Source organism: Loxodonta africana, chromosome 22, assembly GCF_030014295.1.
Source record: "Loxodonta africana isolate mLoxAfr1 chromosome 22, mLoxAfr1.hap2, whole genome shotgun sequence".
In the NCBI taxonomy this organism is placed as follows: domain Eukaryota; kingdom Metazoa; phylum Chordata; class Mammalia; order Proboscidea; family Elephantidae; genus Loxodonta; species Loxodonta africana.
Window position 1 is genome coordinate 40,799,494 of NC_087363.1, and position 24,277 is coordinate 40,823,770.

Below are 24,277 nucleotides of genomic sequence, written 5' to 3' on the forward strand. Positions count from 1 at the left end.
AGACATGGGGACCTCCTACCACCGAGAATGAAGAACCAGCAGGGGAGCGCGTCCTTTGGACCTAGGGTCCCTGTGCTGAGAAGCTCCTAGACCAGGGGAAGACTAAGGACAAGGACCTTCCCCTAGAACCGACAGAGAGAGAAAGCCTTCCCCTGGAGCTGGCACCCTGAACTTGGACTTCTAGCCTCCTAGACTGTGAGAGAATAAATTTCTCTTTGTTAAAGCCATCCATTTGTTGTATTTCTGTTATACCAGCACTGGCTAAGACAAGTCCCTAATGCATACTCATTTCTATGACAGGCTGGTGGCCCTGATCAGAAACCCCACAGCTGCCGAGACCAAGGAAAGCATGACAGACACGTGTTTTTCCATCTGACCTCGTTTGCTGCTTGTTCCAAAAGTAGCTTCTTATCTGCAGTCTTAAAGGACTCAAGTGTATTGGTGTTATAAAGTGTTCCAACAGCTGGGCAGCAACGGGCTGGGGCGGGAGCACTCCTAGAGACAAGAGACACATGATTAACCAGGCACAGCTGAGATTCAGAGAAGGCCAAAAAAAAAACCTGTTGCTGTCAAGTCCATTTCGATTCATGATGACCCTGTATGTGTCAAAGTAGAACTGCTCCATAGGGCTTTTTGGCTGTAATCTTAACAGAATGGAGCCCCGGTGGTGCAATGGTTAAGTGCTCGGCTCCTAACCGAAAGGTTGGTGATTCCAACTCACCCAGCAGCACTGTGGGAGAAAGACCCAGTGATCTGCTTCCCTAAAGATTATAGCCAAGAAAACCCTATGGAGCAGTTCTACTCTGTCTTATGGGGTCACTGTGAGTCAGAATCTACTCAATGGCACCCAACAACAACAATCTTAACCGATGAAGATAGCCAGATTTTTCTTCCGTTGCACCACTGGGTGGCTTCAAACCACTAACCTTTTGGTTAGAAGTTGAGCATGAACCATTTGTGCCACCCAGGACAGAGAATACCAGTGAGTGACAAAACCACCCCAGTAGTAGGAGCCAAAGGATATTGCTCTCTTGGGCAAGTAGATTGTCCATTTCTTTGGAATCAGATGAATATCATCACCTAAGCACTGTTCCCCACAAAAGGCCATATATTCTCTTTATTATAACCTCTCAGTACGCCATTCTTCTGCTTTCTCCCAAATATCAAGTTCATTGCCTATTTTTTATAATTTCTGACCTTCAACTGAAAGAGAAACACTGTTTATCGAGCTTCTACTGTTTTTTTTTTTTTTTTACTGTGCCAGGATCTGCGCAAGGTTTTCATTTAATTCTAACAGCTCTTTCCCCCATTTAAAGATGAGAATATAAGCCTCAGAAAGGTTTAAGTAGCTACCCTAAGGTCACATCATAATAGCCAGGGCTAAAATCTAAAGGCAAAACTATTTGACTCCAAAGTACTGTACTGCCTACCCCCTACTCAAACCCTCCCAGGCTTCAAGGTCCTTCCAGGAAACCATCTCACCATCTTCTCTGGTAGTATTTGGTACATAAAACCAAGCATAATATTTTAGAGCATTTTCAAAAACAATAGTCATATACATCCAACTGGAAGACAGTAAGCTCCTTGAGGGCAGGGAACAAGTCTTCTCTGGTCTCTCCCACAGTGTAGCCCACCCCAAACAGGGCTCTGCACTGAGCTGCTGCTGAGTAAACCCCCGGTGGTTGTCTGAGTCACACATACAAAACGTATTACACCTGGGCTACCTGTCAGTTATCTCGTGCTGTACGGACTACATTCTACACCACCCCTGAAGGCCTCACAGTCTTCAGAGTAACCAAAGTCAAGGGAGGAGAAGATGAGTTCATTCTGAATACAAATCCAGATGTGGAAAAAATCTGATCTCTTCTCTGAAATGATTAACTTGTGTTTCAGAGGTTTGGTTTTCATTTGCTAAATGAAAATATTCATTTCATTAGTAGCCTAATATCGTTGGCATTTACAACTAATGCAGAGTGAGTGCATTTTTCCTGATTGCACTAAAAACCCAGTGTCTCAAGTGTCTCTTCATTCAGAGTCTGTGTACAGTTGGGTACAGCGGGTTGCAGGGAGAAGAGTTCTGAGCTCAGAACAGGTGTGAAGGGGTGCTATGGGAGATGATGGCTCTGTCTATAAAGTTCAAATGCCAAGTCCTGGGGAGAACTAACTCTCAAAGGCCACAGCCTTCCTTTGGGAGCTGCTGAGTCAGCAAATGGCAGGTGGTTGTCATCACTCTCCTCCAATGAAAAGGTACTGGTCATCCAGGTGAGATGAGAATATCGAAGATAGCCTTGAAGAGGAAGAGAAACCACAAAGGGGCAAGATCAAGCCTAGAGAGAAGAAGGAAGTAGAGAACTGGTAAACCATACCTTCTGCATCCAGACCTGGCTTCCTGAAAAGACTGCTGAAGCAGGATGCTGGAACAGAAGGAAGGATGGGGTGCTGCATTCTGACCTGATCTAATCTGGATACAAGCACAAGAGCAGAAAGGTACTAGTTCAACAAGACAACCTCCTTCATAAATGTCCAAATGTCTCCAGGTGTGGGAATGCCATGCCAAAGCCCTGCTCTGAGAGGGAAGGAAACTACATCCGGAAAATTCAAATACCTGCCAAGATGGCTGGGCTCCTAGGAATGTCAGCACTCACATAACTTAATTACTTGAAGACAACATGAAGTTTCAAAGGAGAAGCATTTGTCATGACTAAAGTTCCACGCTGGTGGTGCAACGGTTAAGCACTCGACTGCTAAACGAAAATTAATTTGCTATGTAAACTTTCACCTAAGGTACAATAAAATGTTAAAATAAATAAATAGAAATATTATTAAAATAAAAAAAAAAATACAGTCTTGGAAACCAATGGGGTAGTTCTACTCTATCATGCAGGGTCGCTATGAGTTGGAATCGACCTGAGGGCACACAGCAATAACAACATACAAAGCTGAGACACTCCTGGCATCTACAAACGAAGACTAGGACTGTTAGCTCTCCAGCTGTATCTTCTTCCTCTCTGTCTGCCCACTTCCTAGCACATTCTATTATCAAGACACAGAGAAAGCCATCAATAAGTATTGCTGAAATAACTATTACCACTCCACGTTTATTACAGCACAGAGCACACTGTAATGCAAATATTTGCCTTCTAACTCCCTCTCTCACACTACAGGGAGCTCCTCCAGGGACCCATGTTTCCTAAGTCTTTGTACTCATAACACCTACACATCCACAGAGAGAAGGCATTGAATGTTTTATGAATAGATTCACAGGGACTTTCCATACAAATCCATGCAGATATACAGTAATAAAAAGAAAGATAAAAAGAAAAACCAAACCAGTTGCCATCTAGTTCCTATTCACAGTGGCCCCATGCTTGCAGAGTAGAACTGCTCCATAGGGTTTTCAAGGCTGTGACCTTTTGGAAGCAGATTGCCAGGCCTTTATTCCAAGGTACCTCTGGGTGGGTTTGAACCGCAGATTTTTTAGTTAGTAGTCAAGCACTTAACCACACAGGCATGCAAAAAAAAATTTTTTTTTTTTTTTAAAGATACAGTAATAATAATGAAAGTAGTTTGGATATAAAGAACTTGTTCCTTCTGAAGAGCCTCCAGTATTCTTTATTAAACTTGCCAAATGTCATGGACAGAATTGTGTCCTCCAAAAATACCTCTCAACTTGGCTAGGCCATGATTCCCAGTACTGTGTGATTTTTCACCATTTTGTCATCTGATGTGATTTTCCTTTGTGTTGTAAATTCTACCTCTATGATGTTAATGACACGGGATTAGTAGCAGTTATGCTAATGAGGCAGGACTCAATCTACAAGATTAGATCGTATCTTAAGCCAATCTTTTTTGAGACATAAAGCTGAGAAGCAAGCAGAGAGACATGGGGACCTCATACCACTAACAAACAAGAGCCAGGAGAATAGTGCATCCTTTGGACCCGGGGTCCCTGCACCAAGAAGCTCCTAGACCAGGGGAAGACTGATGACAAAGATCTTCCTCCAGGGCCAACAGAGACAGAAGGCCTTCCCCTGGAGCTAATGCCCTGAATTTGGACTTGTAGCCTCCTGGACTGTGAGAAAATTAATTTGTCTTTGTTAAAACCAACCACTTGGGGTATTTCTGTCACAGCAACACTAGATGACTAAGACAACAATAACCCTAAGAAAGAGGGACTCAAAAAGTCTCCGACTTTCGATACTTCACCAAAGAAGACATTTAAGTGGCCAACAGACACATGAGGAAATGCTCACGACCTCCAGCCATTAGGGAAATGAAAATCAAAACCTCAATGACATACCATCTTACCCCAGCATTACTGGCACGAATCAAAAAAACAGGAAATTACAAATGTTGGAGAGGCTCCGGGAAATCAGAATTCTTATGCACTGCTGGTGGGAATGCAAAATGATACAACCATTCTGGAAAATGATATGGTGCTTCCTTAGAAAGCTAGAAATAGAAATACCATATGATCCAGCAGTCTTACTCCTAGGAATATATCCTAAAGAAGAGTTGTCACACGAATAGACATATGCACACCCAGGTTCCTTGCAGCATTGTTCACAACAGCAAAAAGATGGAAACAACCTAGACGACCATCAACAGAAAAATGGATAAACTGTGGTACATAGACACAACGGAGTATTACGCAACGATAAAGGACAAGGATGAATCTGTGAAGCATCTCATAACATGGATGTATCTGGAAGGCATTATGCTGAGTGAAACAAGTCAATTACAAAAGGTCAAATATTGTATGAGACCACTACTGTAAAAATTCATGAAAAGGTTTACACACAAAAAGAAACAATCTTTGATGGTTCTGAGGGAGGGGAGGGGTTGGGATGGAAAAACACTTAACAGACAATAGATAAGTGGTAACTTTGGTCAAGGGTAAGTCCATATACAATACTGGGGAAGCCAGCACAACCTGTACAAGGCAAGGTCATGGAAGCTCCGTAGAAATATCCAAATTCCCTGGGGGATCGAATTGCTGGGCTGAGGGCTGTGGGGAACATGGTCACGAGGAACATCTAGCTCAACTGACATAATATAGCTTATAAAGAAAATGTTCCACATTCTACTTTGGTGAATAGCATCTGTGATCTTAAAAGCCTGTGAGCAGCCATCTAGCATACTCCACTGGTCTCACCGCTTTGGGAGCAAGAGAGAATGAAGAAAACTAAAGATACAAGGGAAAGATTAGTCCAAAGGACTAATGGACCACATCTACCACAGCCTCCACCAGACTGAGTCCAGTACAACTAGATGGTGCCTGGCTACCACCACTGACTGCTCTGACAGGGATCACAATAGAGGGTCTTGGACAGAGCTGGAGAAAAATGTAAAACAAAACTCTAACTCAAAAAAAAGACTAGACTTGCTGGCCTGACAGAGACTGGAGAAACTCTGAGAGTATGGCCCCCCAACACCGTTTCACCTTTGTACCGAGGCCACTCCTGAGGTTCACCCTTCAGCTAAAGATTAAACAGACCTATAAAACAAAACGAGACTAAAGGGGTACCCCAAACCTGGGAAAAGGACTAGAAGCCAGGAGGGTACAGGAAAGCTGGTAATAGGGAAACCAAGGTTCAGAAGGGAGAATGTTGACATGTCATAGGCTGTCATAAAACAATATGTGTACTAACTGTTTAATGAGAAGCTAGTTTGTTCTGTAAACCTTCATCTAAAGTACAATAAAAAAAAAAAGTCTCCAACTTTTAAAGCTGGAAGGGACATTAGACGCCTAGAACATATTTCACAGATGAGGAAACTGAAGCTGAAAAAAACTAAAAGGATTTATTTGAGGTAACACAGTTAGTTTGCTGTGAATTCCAGTCTTCAAACTTGAAACCAGGGCTATTTTCACAACACTTGGGACCATGTCTTATTCTTGCTCATATCCCCTAGTGCCTACCAGAGTGCTGGGTACAGTGTAGGTATTCAACAGTCACATAAAAAAACATGCTGAGTAAAATCGAGCAATTTGTATGCAAGTCAGAGTTGTGGGATCACAGATTTTATCTCCTTCAGTAAAAATGTCTGGATTACTGAAGTTTAAGATGCCTAGATTTTGTAATAAGATCATATCTAACTTCCGTGAGCTGTTTCTTTTTTTTTCCTATAATTAACTGTTCCAAAGAATGAAATTACTAAAATATTTTTTAAAACCTTCACTCTAGTATTTAGCATAAAGGTTAGAGTCAGCCTAGTCTGAGGTGAATACCGAACCCTCCAGATTACATCCAGAACACACTGCTGATATTCCCGCTTCGCCATCTTCAGATGATCTAATGCTCGCACATTTTCATTATGTTTCTCATCATCACTTAATTGGTCCAAAAGTAAATTAGTCTTTGCCAGAAGAGGAAGACAGATTAACAAAAAAACAAAACCAGTCGCCGTTGAGTCAACTCTGATTCATGGTAATCCCACGTGTTGCAAAGCAGAACAGTGTTCCTTAGGGTTCTTTTTTTTTTTTTTTTTAAATACTACCGTGTGTTTTTGGTGAAGATTTACACAACAGATTAGGCTCCAATTCAACAATTTCTAAGCAAATTGTTCAGCGACGTTGGTTACAACCTTCGCAATGCATGAACGTTCTCATTATTTCTGTTCTGGTTGTTCCATTTCCATTAATCTATTTTCCCTGCCCCCTTACCTTCCCATCTTTGTTCTAAAGTAACTGTTCATCGTTTAGTCTCATAGCGATGATTTTTTAAAGGAGCACAGCACTTGCAGGTGATATTCTTTATTTTGTGAGCCATTCTGTTATTTAGCTAGAAAGTGACCATGGTGGTTAGTTTCTTCAAGGATCAAAGAGTATCTCAGGGCAATAGTCTTGGGGAGTCCTCCAGTCCAACTGGTTCAGTAAGTCTGGTTCCTTAGGGTTTTTATGGCTGATTTTTTGTAAGTAGGCTGCCAGAACTTTCTTCCGAGTGCATCTGGGTAGACTCGAACCATCAACGTTTCAGTTAGCAGTGACCATGTTAACTGATTGCACTACCCAGGGACTCCAGGAGAGAGACTACTAGGATTTAATTTGTTTTGACAAACTATCACAAGGAATTTATGATGGAGCAAGAAAGCTCCAAAGAGAAAAAGAAACAACACATACTTCTTGTTATGGGTTGAATCATGTCTCCTCAAAATGTGTGTCAACTTGGTTAGGTCATGATTCCCAGTATTGTGTGGTTGTACACCATTTGGTGATCTAATGTGATTATCCTATGTGTTGTAAATTCTAACTTCCGTGATGTCAATGAGGCAGGATTAGAGGCAGTTATGTTAATAAGGCAGGGCTCAATCAACAAGATTAGGTTGTAGGCTGAGTTAATCTCTCTTAAGATATAAGAGAACGGAGCAGAGACAAGAGGGAACTCCTAACACCAAGACAGGACAGCCAGGAGCATGTGTGTCCTTTGGATCTGGGATCCCTGGGCTGAGAATCTCCTAGATCCAGGAAAAGATTGATGACAAGAACCTTCCCCCAGAGCCAACAGAGAGAGAAAGGCTTTCCTGGGAACTGGTGCCCTGAATTCAGACTTCTAGCCTACTAAATTGTGAGAAAATTAATTTCTCTTTGTTAAAGCCATCCACTTGTGGTATCTGTTATAGCAGCACTAGATAACTAAGACACTTCTAGAAGATATAAAGGCTAACATCCTTTTGGACTTATATTAAGCTATTAAATTTTGATGTCTGATTAAAAAAGGAGAAAAATGTACTGACTTTTGGAGAGAGATTGAGAAAAAAAAATCCGGGGGTACTTTATTTGAAATACTCTAATTTGACTTCTGCCAGTTTCAAAAGCCAGGTGTTTCTTAAACAAGGACCTCTTCACCTTCCCCAAACCCCTTATCTTGACATTGCTAAACTAGAAAGCAGAAAAAAATGGACCTCACTGTAGCCTTTAATTCCTCAACCCTCAGTTATCTTAAAGCTTCGCAATATCGTCTCTGCTCTATACCCTTCTGTGGAAACTGAATTCTCAAAGACCACAAATGACCTCATCAAAAATTCCCATGACCCTGACATTGAACTATGACCTCTTTGCTTTTGACAAGGTTGACCATATCTTTGGTTCCTGAAAACATTTCTCTTCTCTGATAAATTCTGTCTCCTTTGCTGGTTCTGTGTCCTCTTTCCCCTCCATAATGAGGTGGGCTTTTGTTCCCACACTGTATTATCTTTTCCTCTTACAGCCTCATGGTCTCCTCTACATGGATGACTCCCAGGTCTAGTCTGACCCTCCTACTTGACTCCATTGCCTCCTGGACATTTCTATTGGACAATGTCATCTCTAAGTCAACGTTTTCTAAATGAAACTTATCTCCCCTGAAAATTGTAGCTCCCTCCTGATTTCCCTATTTTGAAAAAAGATAACAAAATTCCCCTAGCTACTCAGAAATATGTTTTTTCTCTCACCTGTGCTTCCTAAATTTAGCCAGGTGTGACCTTGTGCAAACCACTTTACCTTTCTGATTCTCAGTCTCCTCATGTGAAACATGGAGAAAAATCACACCTGACAGGTCTGAAAGGATTATGTATATTAAAGTGCCTAGTTCAATAATTGCTCAATAAATGTCTCTCTCCTCTCCAGTAACAGCCCCAAACCAGGCAAAAAAATTCTTCAAGGGCACGTTGTTGTTGTTATGTTGTGTGTCGCCAAGTTAAATACGACTCATAGAAACACCATACAACACAGCAGAACTGCCCCACAAGGTATCCTTGGCTGTAACCTTCACAGGAGCAGATCGCCAGGTCTTTCTCCTGTGGAGCTGCTGGTGGGTTGGAATGCCAGCCTTTGGGTTAGCAGCCGAGCACTTAATCATTGCCCTGCCAGAGCTCCTTTTCAAGGGCATATCTGTCATATTTCTTTGTGTAACCTCACATTGCCTTGCACAGTGGCTTGTACACAGAAGTAGCACTGAAGGAGTAAGTTGTTATTGTTAGCGGCCATCAAGTTGGCCCCTGGCTCATGGCAACCCCATGCACAATGGAATGAAACACTGCCCGGTCCTGCACCATCTCTATCATCGGTTACAGTTCGGACCACTGTGATCTGTAGGGTTTTCATTGGCTGATTTTTGGAAATAGATCACCAGGCCTTTCTTCCTAGACCATCTGAGTCTGGAAGCTCTACTGAAACCTGTTTAGCATCATAGCAACACCCAAGCCTCCACTGACAGATGGAGGTGGCTGCTCATGAGGTACCAACGAAAGATCATCAAATACCAATTATAGCCAAAATTGGGAAAGATGTGATCTAAGTCTCAATCCACCTAGATGGTACTTACCAAAAACAAACCCAACCTGTTGCCGTCGAGTCGATTCTGACTCATAGCAACCCTGTAGGGCATAGTAGAGCTGCCCCATAGAGATTCCAAGGGGCACCTGGTGGATTCACACTGCCAACCTTTTGGTTAGCAGCCGTAGCTCTTAACCGCTATGCCACCAGGGCTTCCAGAGGGTTCTTAGCACCTAATAAAAACCAGTTACCACTGAGTCAATTCCGACTCATGGCGACCCCACGTGGGTCAGAGCAGAACTGTTCTCCACAGGGTTTTCAATCATTGATTTTGCAGAAGTAGATCACCAGGTCTTTCTTCTGAGGTGCCTCTGGGTGGACTTGAGCCTCCAAGATTTTGGTTAGCAGCCGAGCACAATAACCACTTGCACCACCCAGAACCACCTGGCACCTATTAGGCTCTGATAAATATCTGCTGGAAAAAAAAAAAAAAAATCAGGTATCCTCAAGCACCTAGTACTTGTCTCTGTGCTATGGAAGGGACGAGAGAATCACGAGGCGTTGGTCTTGGTCCAGGCGGAGCCTCTCTACTCTCCACTGTGGTCCACATATGAGGGAGTTGGGAACGCTCAGCCCTTGCCAAAAGCAAACAGTATTCTTTACTTGAGATTCTGAGCAAATAAATACTCACATGTCAAATGCTCTGTACTCCAATGTTAAGCGAGCTGGCAGCCCAGCAGAATCACCTGGACAGAAGCATCATAACAGTTTCAGTTCAAGGTTTAAAGAGCATCTCAGGGCAACAGTCTCCGGGAGTCAGGAATAGCAGCATTGATAACAAAAGTGCTTGAGAATAATGTCCTCTTTGTAGAGTCCAAAGCGGCCCACCCAATTCCTGATTATCCCAGATACACAGGGGCTTGGCAGAATGTGACAGAGCTCTTGTGAATATGTGGAATTTTCTAAGAATATAATAACGATTCATTGGAAAAAATACTTGCAATCTCCTCTGCCCGTGATACTGAGTGATCGGTATCAATTATTTAGATTAGTGACTTTCCCCACAGCTGGGGAAAAAAAATGAAAGTGAACTTGGGTCAAAAGTCAGGAAGCAAAAGAGAAAGCCGTGAAAAGCATTTATTACAAAAGGCAAGGGAGTCCCATTCTAAAGGAAAGTGGACATTACACTGGGGCAGGGGGGTAACAGCAGACAAAGGGAGATAGAGTTCACTACTGCCTACCATTGTAGTAATAGCCCTTAATGTCCTTGGGGGCTTCATCCAGCCGATACTCATTCAGCTTCCTCTGGGTCAACTCATGCCAGAATCCAACATCCAAGGCACTGCTAAAGGGGGCAAACTGCAATTTGGAGAGTCCCGGATCCCCCGTAGCTGCTGCCATTATTTGTTGCCTACTAAAAACAAAACAGAACACAACAAAATAGCATACCCACACAAAAACTGATGAGGGAGGACATTCGGAATAAGGCTGCAAACAAACAAGTAATGAGAGGGATGCAGGCTGCCTTAGGACACAACTTTTGAAACCACCCTGAGTAATCTGCCTGTGGTATCCACGTTTAGCCTCCTCAAGACAAAACTGATGTTTCTAACTATCCCGTTCCATTCTTCCCTTCTAGTTAGAATCAGCCTGACTGATGCACGAGTGTTATTCTTTCTCCAATACAGTCCCAGTCCCAGCAGTTTTTGTCATCCTGTGTAGATACAGATAACTCTACAAGGACAGTATCAAACATCCCTCATTTAGAAGGAGCCCTGGTGGTGCAGTGGTTAAGAGCTTGGCTGCTAACCCAAAGGTCAGCAGTTCAAATCCAACAGCTGCTCCCTGGAAACCCTATGGAGCAGTTCTACGCTGTCCTATAGGGTCACTATGAGTCACAATCAATTCGACAACAGGTTTGGTCAGTTAGAAATGTGAAAATCCACATCTGTTGGGCTTCTGTGGGAGAGTGTGCTTTGGCCTCCCTGGCTGAGGCGGATAATGAGTACGTTTCCCCCACACCCACAGTGCCCAAATTTCTGTGAAATCTCATATTTTATATTACAAGTGCGTGAAAATTTTTCACTTAACTTCACAATGTTGAGTATTTAATTTCCCCCTTAAATCAACCTAATTGTGCCCCTGCAGGCAATCATGCCACGTGTACTCTGTAACTTCCATATCCCCAGCATACATGTCCTAGTTTGAGAAGCAGAAGAACTTGGCAGTTCCAAAAAAAAACTACAAACTGATGAGATTCTTTCACTTTCCATTCTGTCCAATTACCCCATTAACACATTAATATTTCTGCAGTGAAATATTAAATTTAGTCACACTAAATGAGATAAATTTTAAAAAGACAGTTTCATATCCATTCAGAGAAGTTTTGTGTGAAGTTTATGCCAAAGTTATAAAAAAGCTTTCAGTTTTCCAAACTTGTTGGATTTTAGAATTATAGATATGGCGATTTGGACTGGTAATAACTATACAATAAAATGCAAAATGAGTGCTCTACACAAAAAGTGATGAAAGTCAAGAAGCAGGAGAGGAACATGGAGCAAAGCAGTGAGAGAACTTTGTGAAGAGATGTGCACTGTGTTACATGAAAGGACGGGTAGGAAGGAGTAGATGGTCAGGGGGAAGGAGGAACACCAGAGGAACAGCTGTGGTGAGAGCGGGGGGAGTCTTACACTGCTGTTCTTAAGTAGAGGGCCTGGACTTGCAAAAGCTATGCATATGAAGCAGCGTATTTAAGTGGGGAGAAAGCATGTGCACTGAAGAACACTGGAGTGGGAAGCCAGTGACAGTTTGGAACAGGGAATATGATCTAATTCTCCAGTGGCAAAATGGCTTGGAAGGAGGCAGAAAGGAAAGATCAATTAAGAATCTAAGGAATTCATATGATGAGGAAGTTAAAGTGATTTCAAGACATAACAGACTGTCTTAATTGTAAGATGCTTAGTGTAAATCTCATGATAACCACAAAGAAAATAAATGTACTCACCAAAACAGACAAAAACAAAGATTCAATATAGAAAAAAATCAACAATAATAAATGAAAGAAAAAGAAGATCTATATACAAAAAGAACTCAGCACAGAAAGTAAAGAAACTTTTAACAACATACTAAAAAGTAAAACAAAGTGGCTGCAGTAAAATTACCCCTATCAATAATCACGGAGTGTGAATGGATTAAATGCACCAGGCAAGAGACAGAGAGCGACAGAGAGCTATATTCCCTCATGAATATAGCTGTAAGGATTCTCGACAAAATTTCAGCAAACACAATTCAACCACATATTAAGAAAATCATACATCATGATCAAGTGGGATTCATACCAGGAGTGCAAGGGTGGTTCAACATTAGAAAATCAATCGATGTAATTCACCACATAAATAAAACAAAGGAAAAGAATCACATGATCATCTCAATTGATGCAGAAAAGGCATCTGACAAAATTCAACGCTCTCTCTTGATTAAAACTCTCAGCAAAATAAAAGTAGAAGGGAAATTCCTCAACATAATTAAAGGCATATACGCAAAACCAACTGCCAACATTATTCTCATGAGAAAGGCTGAGGCTCTTCCCCTTGAAAATGGGAAAGAGATAAGGATGCCCATTGTACCCACTCTTATCCAATATTGTACTGGAAGTCTTAGCCAGAGCAATAAGGCAAGAGAGAGAAAGAAATAAAGGGTATCCAAATCAGAAAGGAAGAAGTAAAACTATCTCTATACGCAGATGACATGATCCTATACATAAGAAATTCAAAAGAATCCACAAGGAAGCTTCTGGATCCAACAGAAGAATTCAGAAACATTGCAGGTTACAATATCAACATACAAAAATCAGTTAGGCTCCTTTACACTAAAGGGGAGAATTACAAAAAGGAAATCAAGAAAACAATACCATTTACAATAGTCCCCAAAATGATAAAACACCTAGGATTAAACATAACCAAGAATGTAAAAGACTTATACAATGAAAACTATAAAACACTAGTATAAGAGACTAAAAATGACCTACATAAATGGAAAGACTTTCCATGTTTATGGATTCAAAGACTTGATATTGTGAAAATATCAATACTACCCAAAGCAATCTATAGATACAATTCTGATCCAAATCTCAATAACATTTTTACTGAAATGGAAAAACTAATTGCCAACTTTATATGGAAAGGAAAGAGGCTCTGAATAGTCAAAGCATTACTGAAGAACAAAGTAGGAGGCTTCCCACTCCCCAATATCAAAACATATTATGCAACCACAGTAATCAAAACTGCCTGGTACTGGTTCAATGATAGACGCATAAACCAAAAAAACCAAACCTGTTGCCGTCGAGTCAATTCCGACTCATAGTGACCCTACAGGACAGAGTAGAACTGCTCCATAGAGTTTCCAAGGAGCGACTGGTAGATTTGAACTGCTGACATTTTTGGTTACAGCCAAGTTCTTAACCACTATGCCACCAGGGCTCCAAAAGACACAAAGAGCAGTGGAATAGAATCAAGAACTCAGAAATAAATCCATCCATATATGCGCAGCTGATTTTCAGCAAGGTGTCAAAGTCCATTCAATGGGGGAAGAAACAGTCTCTTCAACAAATGGTGCTAGCAAGACTGAATATCCACATGCAGAAAAATGAAAAGGAACCCATACCTCACACCATACACAAAAACTAACTCAAAATGGATCAAAGACCTAAATGTTAAAGCTAAAACTATAAAGTTCTTGGAGGAAAACATAGGGACAAAACTATGGAACCTTAATTTCTTAAAAAAATAAACTATCAAACACAAATATTAATACACAAACAGCAGAAGTCAAACTAAATAACTGGGATCTGATAAAAATTAAACATGCACATAAAAAGAGTAAGAAGACTACCTACAGACTGGAGAAAAAAAATCTTTGGGAATAACATATCTGATAAGGGTTTAATCTCTAAAATATATAGAAAACTTCAACAACTCAACAATAAAAAGACAAACAACCCAATTAAAAAATGGGCAAGGGACATGGACAGATACTTCACCAAAAAGGACATTCAAGCAGCCAGCAAACACATGTGAAAGGGGGAAGTGGAAATCACTCTCTAGATAGTAGACACTTGTTATCTGGTGATGGGAAATATAACACCAAATGTGGGTGAAATGTGTACAGCATGACCAGCATAAATACACAAGAAAAAAGGACATTTTTGGTAAATGCTATGACCTACACAACTGTGCAACAACAACTAAAAAATGGGAGTGTGGTTACATGTGTACATATGTATGTCATACAAGTGTATATGTGTGTATGTGTGTGGGCATATACAGATGTATCTACATCCAGGTGTATGTATGTGTTAGTGTATATATCCATATATAATTACATATACAATAAAGAACATAGGGGGCACAAACACAGATACTTCTTAGACTTAACCAAACACCTCATGGGATTGGTTTACAGGGTCTGAAGGCTAAGGACCTGCGGTGCAGTGAATTACTTAATATGGCGCTTTCAGCCATGGTCTTGTGACTCCCACAAAATGACTGGGTGGGACTATGCAAATAGGGTGTTTGTGGCCCACCAAGGGGATTGGACAACCTGCTAATAATGCAAATAAGGTACATGGAACCCTTGTAGGGGATTGGTCAGTTTTGCCATCCTGCTAGGTTTAAAAAAGAATGAAACACAGACAGCAAGAAGGGGGACATCACTACCATCAACAAGAAGAACCAGGAGTGGAGTACAACATTTGGACCCAGGATCTCTGTGCTGAGAACCTCCTAGACCCAGGAGACACAGCTATATACCACAAATGGTGAGAAGCAGCAGCAAGCACGGCACAGTCCAGCGGTAGAGAAACGATAGCAGTAGAACCAGAAGACCAGTGCAAGACGGTGCAGTGGACTTCCTGGCCCACTGAGTGTGCGTGCCAACTCACGGGGCGAGACAGCTCAGTGCCTTCTGGCATTTGTTGGTGGCGCTAGGCTCACAGAGCAAGACAGCTGAGCGCCTTCGGGCAGGAAGCTTCCTGGCAGAGTGAAGTGCCTCTGGGTACTTATCGGTGGAGCTAAAGAGCTTTATAACATTTGCTTAAGCAGGGTAAAGGCCAGGCTGAAGGCCAAGGGAGAGGCGTGCCAGCAGCAGCAGTCAAGAAGAAGCGGTACTGATAGAAGTGTATCCTAAATTGTTCCTTTTACTTCCAAGTTGATCCTGATCCTGAATTGTAACCTGTTACTTCCCTAATAAACCCCATAACATTAAGTATGGTCTGTAAGTTCTGTGTGGCCATTGCAATGAATTATCAAACCCAGCAGAGAAGTAAAGAGTGCCATGAGAGGGATGGCTGGTGTCAGAATTGGTAAAAAGTTTGGAGAGTGAGGGTATATGTGACCTCCACCTCATAGAAATCAGCCTTTGGCTGATGTTTACAATGACTCTCCTTTCACTCCCTGAAGTCAGAGCAGGTCTGATGCCATGCTGCCATATTTACAGGACCATAGTCTTGAGGAGCAACTCAGCCAATCGGCATAATATAGTTCATAAAGTCTATGTTTTACATCCTAGCTTGGTGAGCAGCAGCTGGGGTCTTCAAAGCTTGCGAGCAGCCATTTAAGATACAACAATTGGTCTCTACACATTTGGAGTAAAAGAGAAGGAAGGAAACCAAAGCCTCAGAGAAAAAACTAGTCTACGGGACTAATATTCTACATGAACTATGAGCACATCTACCTGAGACCAGGAGAACTAGACAGTGTCTGGCTACCACTACTGACTTTTCTGATCAGGAACACAGCAGGTGTATCCTGACAGAATGGGAGCAAAACGTGGAAAACAACTCAAATTCTTAAACAGTCCAGACTTATTGGACTGTTTGAGACTAGAGGCCTCCCTCAGACTACTACCCTGAGACGCTCTTTCAACCTTGAATAAATCTATTCCATAAGGTCATCTTTTAGATAAATAACAGACTGGCTCATAAGATAAACAACATCATCTGTGAGTACTGTGCTCCTTTAAAAAATCTTCTATATCAGACCAAACAGTCAACATTTACTCAAAAGCAAAGACAAGAATGCAAGGGAGCAGGGAAACTAGAGGACTGGAAAAGGAACAACCAGAGCAGAATTAAATGAGAAAGCTGACATACCGTGAAAAAAGTAACCAATGCCAATGAAAAAATTGTGTAGAAACTGTTAGATGGGAAACTAATTTGCTGTGTAAACTTTCACTGAAAACACAAAATATTTCAATTAAAAAAAAAAAAGTCTAAGCATTTATGAAGACTTGTATTAGAGCAGAGGAAATAAGACTGGAAAAGAAGAGGCCATCATTAGAGACTTTTGTTGGTTTGTTTTTATTGCAGTAAATAAATACGTAACAAAACAGCTGCCCTTTCAACAGCCTTCACGTGTACACTTGGGTGACATTGTGTTCATCACGTTGTCCAGCCAGCATCAGCATGCGTTGCCAATTTTTTCCATCACCTTTAACAGAATTGACACCTATGAATTACGATATTGGCAAAGAATACTGAATATACCATTGACTGCCAAAAGAACGAACAAGTCCACCTTGGAAGAAATACAGCCAGAATGCTTCTTGGAAGCAAAGATGGCTAGACTTTGTCTCATGTACTCCGGATGTGTTATAAAGAGGATCAGTGAAAAAGAGGAAGATCCTCAACGTGATGGATTGATAGTGACTGCAACAATGGGCTCAAGCATAACTACAATTACGAAGATAGTGCGGGACCAGGCAGTGTTTCATTCTGCTGTACACAGGATCGCTACATGTTGGAAGTGACTCCACAGCACCTAACAACAACAACAACTTAACAGAAGTTCAGTGTCCCTTAAGCAATGAGTCCTTTCCCTCTCCCACCTGCCCCTGGTAATCACTAATAAACTTAGGCCTATACACACTTAGCCCTGGTGGCACAGTGGTTAAAAGCTTGGCTATTAACCAAAAGGTCAGCAGTTAGAATATACCAGCTGCTCCTTGGAAACCCTATGAGGCAGTTCTACTCTGTCTTATAGGGTCGCTTTAAGTTGGAATCAACTCCATGGCAATGGGTATGGCTTTTTGGTTTATATACACTTGCCTATTCTAAAAATTTCATATAAGTGGGATCATATATTTGTTCTTTTGTGACTGACTTAATTTACTCAGCATGATGTTTTCAAGGTTCATCCATGTTGTAGCATGCATCAGTACTTCATTTCTCTTTACGGCTGAGTAATATTCCATTGTATGTATGTACCACATTTTGTTTATCCATTCATCTGTTGATGGGTATTTGGGTTGTTTCCACCTTTTGGCTGTTGTGAATAGTGCTGTGATGAACACTGGTGCACACTCCAGAGACGTTTTAAGAGAAAAGGTGACCAGACTTGGTGTATTGGTACATTCATGCAATGAAAAAAGGAAAAAGTCCCTGAGGTATCAAGCTATGCATTCGCTATGAAAATGGTAGCATCCCCAAGAAAAGGACATGTGAGAGGCAGAGCCAGCTTTGGAAGGATAATACAACAAAGTAAAGACAGCAACAGCTGGGGACAAAGTAAAGCAGATCAACAGGAAACTACGGACGGCCCAAAAAGATGGACTTAGAGATTTAGGGGGGCATTTACAGAGAGATAGGAGCCCTGGTGGCACAGTGGTTAAGAGCTAGGCTGCTAACCAAAAGGTGGGCAGTTCAAATTTACCAGCTGCTTCTTGGAAACCCTATGGGGCAGTTCTACTCCGTCCTATAGGGTCACTATGAGTCAGAATTGACGCAATGGCAATGGGTTTGGTTTGGCTGGGTTACATACAGATAATGGTTAAGCCAAGTGAAAATGATCAGTTCTCAGAAGTTATCCAGAGAAATAAAGGCCACAGCCTAACAAAACCCTAGAACGTCCCACAAGACAAAGAAATAAAACCAAACCAAACCTGTTGCCATTGAGTCAATTCCAACTCACAGTGACCCTACAGTGATCCTACAGGAATACAGCTGCCCCATAGGGCTTCCAAGGAGTAGCTGGTGGATTCGAACTGCTGACCTTTTGGTTAGCAGCCAAGCTGTTAACCACCGCACCACCAGGCCTCCAGAAGAAAAAATAGAAAGCATAAAACAAAGAAACAAAACACAAAGGAAGGGGTTGAGGGGAGGAGGGAATAAGTACTCAGTTTCTCTCTGGGGTGATGAAAAGTTTTAGAAATAGTGGTTAACAGTTGCACAACATTGCGAATGTAATTGTCACTGAATTGTACACTTAAAAGCAGCTAAAATGGCAAATTTTATGTTATATACATTTTACCACAATAAAAAGGTAAAAAAAAAAAACCATAAGCAAAACAAAAAACAAAACCACAAAGCAGTTGGTGCACCAGGACAAGCAACACAGTTTGAGGAGAGAGATGATGATGGGTGGCAAAGGACACTAGAAGTGAGAGAGAGCGAGGGCTGCTCAATGCCATTGAATTTTCATTTTTAAAAGGCGCTCAGTGGTGGCTTTCTATAGTGCAGTTTGATTTTTTAATTGCTAAAAAGAGAGCAGGCTCTCAGGGCAGGATCAGGACTGGGGAGTAACTGACTGTGTCCCCAGGTAAGTTCCAGGGGAGAAGGGTAGTTTGCCACTTTATTCCTAATGGGCAGCTGCTTTTCAACAGGCTTAATATGCTCTCCACATTTAAAAATGTGCTTTGGTAAAAGAAATCCAGTTACGCATTAATGAAAAAGTCACAATGGGGGCTTAACAAACTCAGAAAAACAAACAGCAAAAGAGAGATAAGAATTATATTTTGTTCAATATAATCAATAAGCTTAGTGGATCACAAAGGACAGTGCACAACTGTTCTTAAAACTCTTATGAAATCACTTTCCTTCTCTCCATCTCTACTGCCTGACCAAGGGCTTCTCAACTTCAAACGCCTGGAGGGCTTCTAAGAAAGAAGGATTCCCGGGCGCTAAGGCTGTTTGTGTTGTTGGGGAGAAGGGGTTGCGAGCGTGGCCAGGAGTCAGCTTGTATGACTATGGCCTCAGATAATTCCGATTCAAGGTCTGTGTATCTGGGTATCTTACAGGGCATTGGTACTCTCATTTTTGGAGGCCCCACCTCTGTATCACATCGAACATATAAACGCACCCTTGTCCCATATTAATTATTTTTTGGCCTTTAATTATTTGGAAGGATTTTTACAGATTTGTGTTCTCATAATTTTCATCTTTGTTTTTCAGGTCTCTCATATTTTCAATGGCCCCTTTGTACACTGTGGCTCGAGTTTGAACCCAGTAGGTGCTCCAAGGGAGAAAGATGTGGCAGTCTGCTTCGGTAAAGATTATAGCCTTAGAAACCCTATGGGGCAGGTGTACTCTGTCCAGTAGGGATGCTATGAGTTGCAATTGACTCAATGGCAATCGCTTTTTTTTTTTTTTTCTGTGAGTTTTCCCCAAAGCAAAATCATTCCTTTTGTCAATTTCTACCTATACGCCAATGAATCTCAGGACTCTATTTCTACCCCTAACCTCCAAACAGATATCTAATTGCCTTGTAAAGCTGGGACTCAGATTTCTCACAGTCATCTAGAATTCAACAAATTCAAAACTGGAAGTATCTTTGTCCAAAATTCTACCCTTTTCCTGCATTTCCTAGTTTACTTAATAGTATCACCATACATCCAAGGTAGAAACCTCAAAGTCAGCTTCGATTTTTCTCTCTCACATCCAATAAATCACTGACTCCTGGAGGCTCAACTGTAAGCAGTCCTCTGGAATGAGACGAAGGTCAGTCACTGAGTATTGACCAGGACCATCCACCCCCTGCCCACAGTGGAGGTGTTCACTTGAATTTAATTCTCCCAACAGCCCTTAGTCATGATGGTTTCAATTTTATAAAGGAAGAAACTGAGGTTCAGAGAGGTGAGAAATTCCCATAAGGCTATGCAGTTGGAAACGTGGGGAATGAGGACTTCAGCTCCAGTGTTAATCCGAAGCCTGCACTCCTCACGCAGCTTCCAGCTTCCTGCCCAAGCCGGGTCTCCCTCTCCACTCCCACTGCCACGTATCAGACCCATCCTCACCTCACTCCTCAGCTCCTGAAGCAGCAAGTTCACCAGTCACTGCCTTCAGTCCCTGCCTTCTCCAGACAAGATGGCACACTGCCACCAGAGCCCTTTCCCTACACAGATCCGCATAGGTGGCTCCCTGTTCATACAAACAAACAAAACCTTACTGATACTTTGCCTGCCAGTTTCCTCACCTTCTGCCTTTGCTCATGCTCCTAGGAAGCCTCTCCTCCTTTCTAATGGGAAAATTCTGTCTCATTTCTTAAGGTCTTTTATGAAGCTCTCGTTAACACCCACACTCAGTGGGAGTTAATAGTTCCTTTCTCCACGGTGACAAATGAAAATTTCCAGTAGAGTACTTTACCACCACGAATTGTACTTACTTTTTTCATAAGCACAATTTTTTAGAGCTGTTTAAAATAGCAGCAGCAGTAGTAGTAGCAATAGTAGTAGTAGTAGATCACCACCCATCTGTCAGTTTGTCACACTGCGATGGCTTGTATGTTTCTGTGATGCTGGAAACTACGCCACCAGTATTGCAGGGTCACCCATGATGGAGAGATTTCAGCAGAGTTTCTAGATTAAAACAGGCTAGGAAGGAAGCCCTGGCAATCTACTTCCAAAAACTGTTGTTAGTGGTCGTTGAGTCGACTCCAACTCATGGTGATCCCACGGATGCAGAGTAGAATGGTTCCACAGGGTTTTCAAGGCGATGACCTTTCGGAAGCAGATCACGAGGCCTGTCTTCCAAGGCGCCTATGGTTGGGCTCAAACCACCAACCTTTCAGCTACTAGTTGAGCGCTTAACCATTTGTATAACCCAGGGACAACCTTCTAAAAATTAGCCAAGGCAAACCTTATGGATCACAACAGAACACTGTCTGACTCGCTTGTTTTGGGCAGGTCATCAGGAGGAATCCACTGCTGGAGAAGTATATCATGTTTGGTGAAGCAGAGAGGACCAGCAAGAGTGAGGGAGACACTTGGTGAGATGGACTGGCACAGTAGCCACAACAATGGACTCAAACATACTGGCCATCATGAGGATGACACAGGACTGAGCAAAACGACACAATGGTAGTAGTGGCAGTAGCAGCAGCAACTGTTCTTACTGAATGGTTATTGTGTGCCAAGTACTATACTACACATTCTACATATAATTGTCATGACAACCTAAGGTGGTTATCTTATGCCCACTTTACAGAAGAGAAAATTGAGACCCTGAGAGGTTAACTAACTTGCCCAAAGTCACACACTGGGGAGTGACAGAGCTGAGATTATAACCCAGGTCTGCTGGCTTCACAGCCACTATATGAAACAGCCTTGAAGGAAGAACTCCTTTTTAGAACCTTTATATACCCCATCAGTCCCAATATGCTAAAAAATAACTTATCATTTGAAACACATAAGCACACTAACCTTCTGTCCAACAGAATCAAAAGAAAAAAGGCCTACGCCAGAGTAATGATCCGATGTGGAGGAAATCAGCACAGCACCAGACAAAAAAAAATGGCATAAATGGATCTCACCTAAAATCCTTCACGTGCTGGGTCATTAGGGCCCTACAGACATGAGTCATCCACAACTTACTTGTAAAGGTCAATGGTAACTTGTTTTTATCATCATTATGATGGCCTGCTAAGGTCATCTAAACAGAGTTTTACCAGTGCCAGAAAACTATTTCATTCAGCACCTCCGCAGCTGGGAAAAGTGACTCAGGATGACCACTTAGGAGATTACGGGCAGGCATGCCAAGAACTTTGCATAAGAGGCACATCCTTCAAATATTTTAAGACTTATTTGGCCTTTGAAAAATTCTGAACAGGACCAAGAGTCTGTTTCACAAGAGGATACGGCTGGTGTTCAGCTGTTGAAACTGTTGCCTGACAGGCTCAGAAAACAGAAAGGTCTTAAGCAACAGCAGCAACGTGTGATGAGGAAGGTGCTGGAAACATCTAAATACCGTATTTTCACTCAAATAAAGTATGCCTTCTATGTTTGTTTGCCAACTGCACCCTCGCCCCTTGAGGTATTTTCATAAGCACAGCTATGCCAATTTTTTTTTTACATGTTGCTGTAAAAAATATATATATATATTAACATAGCACGCTTACCTGGGGTACGGGGTGGGAGGCACGGATGGCAAACAAACGTACAAGGCATATGTTATTTGCGTAAAAATACAGTAACCAAAACAAAACCAGTTGCTTTCAAGTCAGTTGACTCATGGTGACCCCATGTGTGTGAGAGTACAACTGTGCTCCATGGGGTTTTTAAGGGGACAGTCACTGTGAGTCGGAACCGACTCGACAACAACGGGCTTGGTTGTGGTTTTTTCAGGAAGCAGAGTGCCAAGTCTTTCTTCTGAGGTGCCTCTGGGTGGGTCTGAACTGCTAACCTTTTGGTTAGTAATCGAGCACTTAACCACCTGTGCCACTCAGGGACTCCTCTAGATAGAACACGCTAGTATAAATGTGTTACTTAGGAACTTATACATCTATGTCATAACACTCCCTTCCTTAAACTTGAAGATTTAAGATGTAATGATCAGAGGGGAATTCTGGGGGAAGTGAGTCCTAAGTACAAAGTTATTTATGTGCAACTGATCTAAATCCAAATACTACTGTGCTTCCTAAAAAGTAAGGCCTGCCCATATCACCCTGGCCCGTGCAGGTAAAGCTTCTGGCCTCTGCTCTACAAAGCTCAAAGATTATTTCTATCACACTCCGAGATCCTATTCAGGCATATCCAAGGGAAGAAACGGACACAGGTATCAAGGTAAGTATGGGCCAGTTTTATTTCAAACTATTTCTATCATATTCAGGATGGGAAAGCCAGGAGTGACGCAAGATGGGACTGCTGTGTCACTTCTAATTACCCAGCAAAGGCTTTGATGAGGATTCAATATTGTAATGAGCAAGAAGAATCCCAGATGAATAAGAAACCCAGCGGTATGCAGAAAATTCAGTCAGGATTAACTGAAATAGCAGGGTGGGTGGTTAAGCAAATATGTATGAACCATCTGGGGCTGTATCTACCACTCAAACTTGGTACAAATTTCAGATATTTATGAAAATAAAACTGAAGAGTCACACACAGCAGCTTACACAGAATAGGAGCTCAGAAAACATCGTTTAACAAGTACTTATCAAAAGTTTCTATCCAGAAGCTGGTTGCATGGGCATGGGAATACAGGGTGGAGAGAAGGAGTGTGCTGCCTCATTAGAGGGAGAGCAACTAGGAGTATATAGCAAGGTGTATATAAATTTTTGTACGAGAGACTGACTTGACTTGTAAACTTTCACTTAAAGCACAATAAAAATAAAAGTTTCTATCCAAATGGCCCTACACCTTTTGCTAGTACTAGTCTTTAAACTTAGATTCCCACAAGAAACTTGTAAGAATGGCTGCCTCCAGGGAAAGAAGCTAGGGGATCAGGAAACAGGGGTGAAGAGAGACTTATTTTCACTGTCTGATATTGTATGACTTTCGAATTTTGTACTGTGTATGTGGGATAACAATACAGAAATAAATAAGATAATCAAAGAAAAAAGTTCTAGATCCATGGCAAGATAGGCAATGAGACACATCAGACCAGCAGCTCCATTGCTCTGCGTCCAACAAGTAACACCTGGGGGATTCTTGCTGCAGTAACCACGTCTCATTCATCTTTACTCAGCACTTAGCACAGTGTCTAGAATATATTAGGAGGTTGGCAAATACTGAAATGAAATAATAGCTCTCTTCCCCCAAAAAGGGCCAATGGATGGACACGACAGTAAGACAAATTACAGCTTAGTTTAAAATTACTAATAGCCTAAATTGTCCAAATAGGAATAGATTGAGCTGAGGGATAATGAACTATTCATTAGTGGAAGTGTTCAAGCATATATTAGATCATTATTTCCCAAGTAATATTACACAAAGAATTATGGGGCCAGGCAATTAGCACCGAAGCCGCTCCTAAAGTCCACC

At 41.8% G+C, this 24,277-nt stretch overlaps 1 protein-coding gene across 18 annotated transcripts in view; it reads right to left on the reverse strand.

Annotated features, from left to right (window-relative positions):
- The window catches only part of ATG7 (autophagy related 7), a 299,990-nt gene that overhangs the window by 260,165 nt on the left and 15,548 nt on the right, over positions 1-24,277 (reverse strand). For 15 of the 18 annotated variants that reach the window (XR_002785715.2, XM_023547914.2, XM_023547908.2 and 12 more), the window contains exons 2-4: positions 10,495-10,667; positions 9,945-9,999; positions 378-495 (exon numbers count right to left, since the gene is read on the reverse strand). Coding sequence is in view for 16 of the 18 variants with exons in the window: in XM_023547914.2 (XP_023403682.1) it covers positions 378-495; positions 9,945-9,999; positions 10,495-10,654 (333 nt within the window). In the remaining 2 variants the exon portion in view is untranslated. Of the gene's footprint in view, positions 1-377; positions 496-9,944; positions 10,000-10,494; positions 10,668-20,317; positions 20,442-24,277 lie in introns of all 18 variants that reach the window. The other 3 variants (XM_064274883.1, XM_064274884.1, XM_064274885.1) reach the window with 3 other exon arrangements.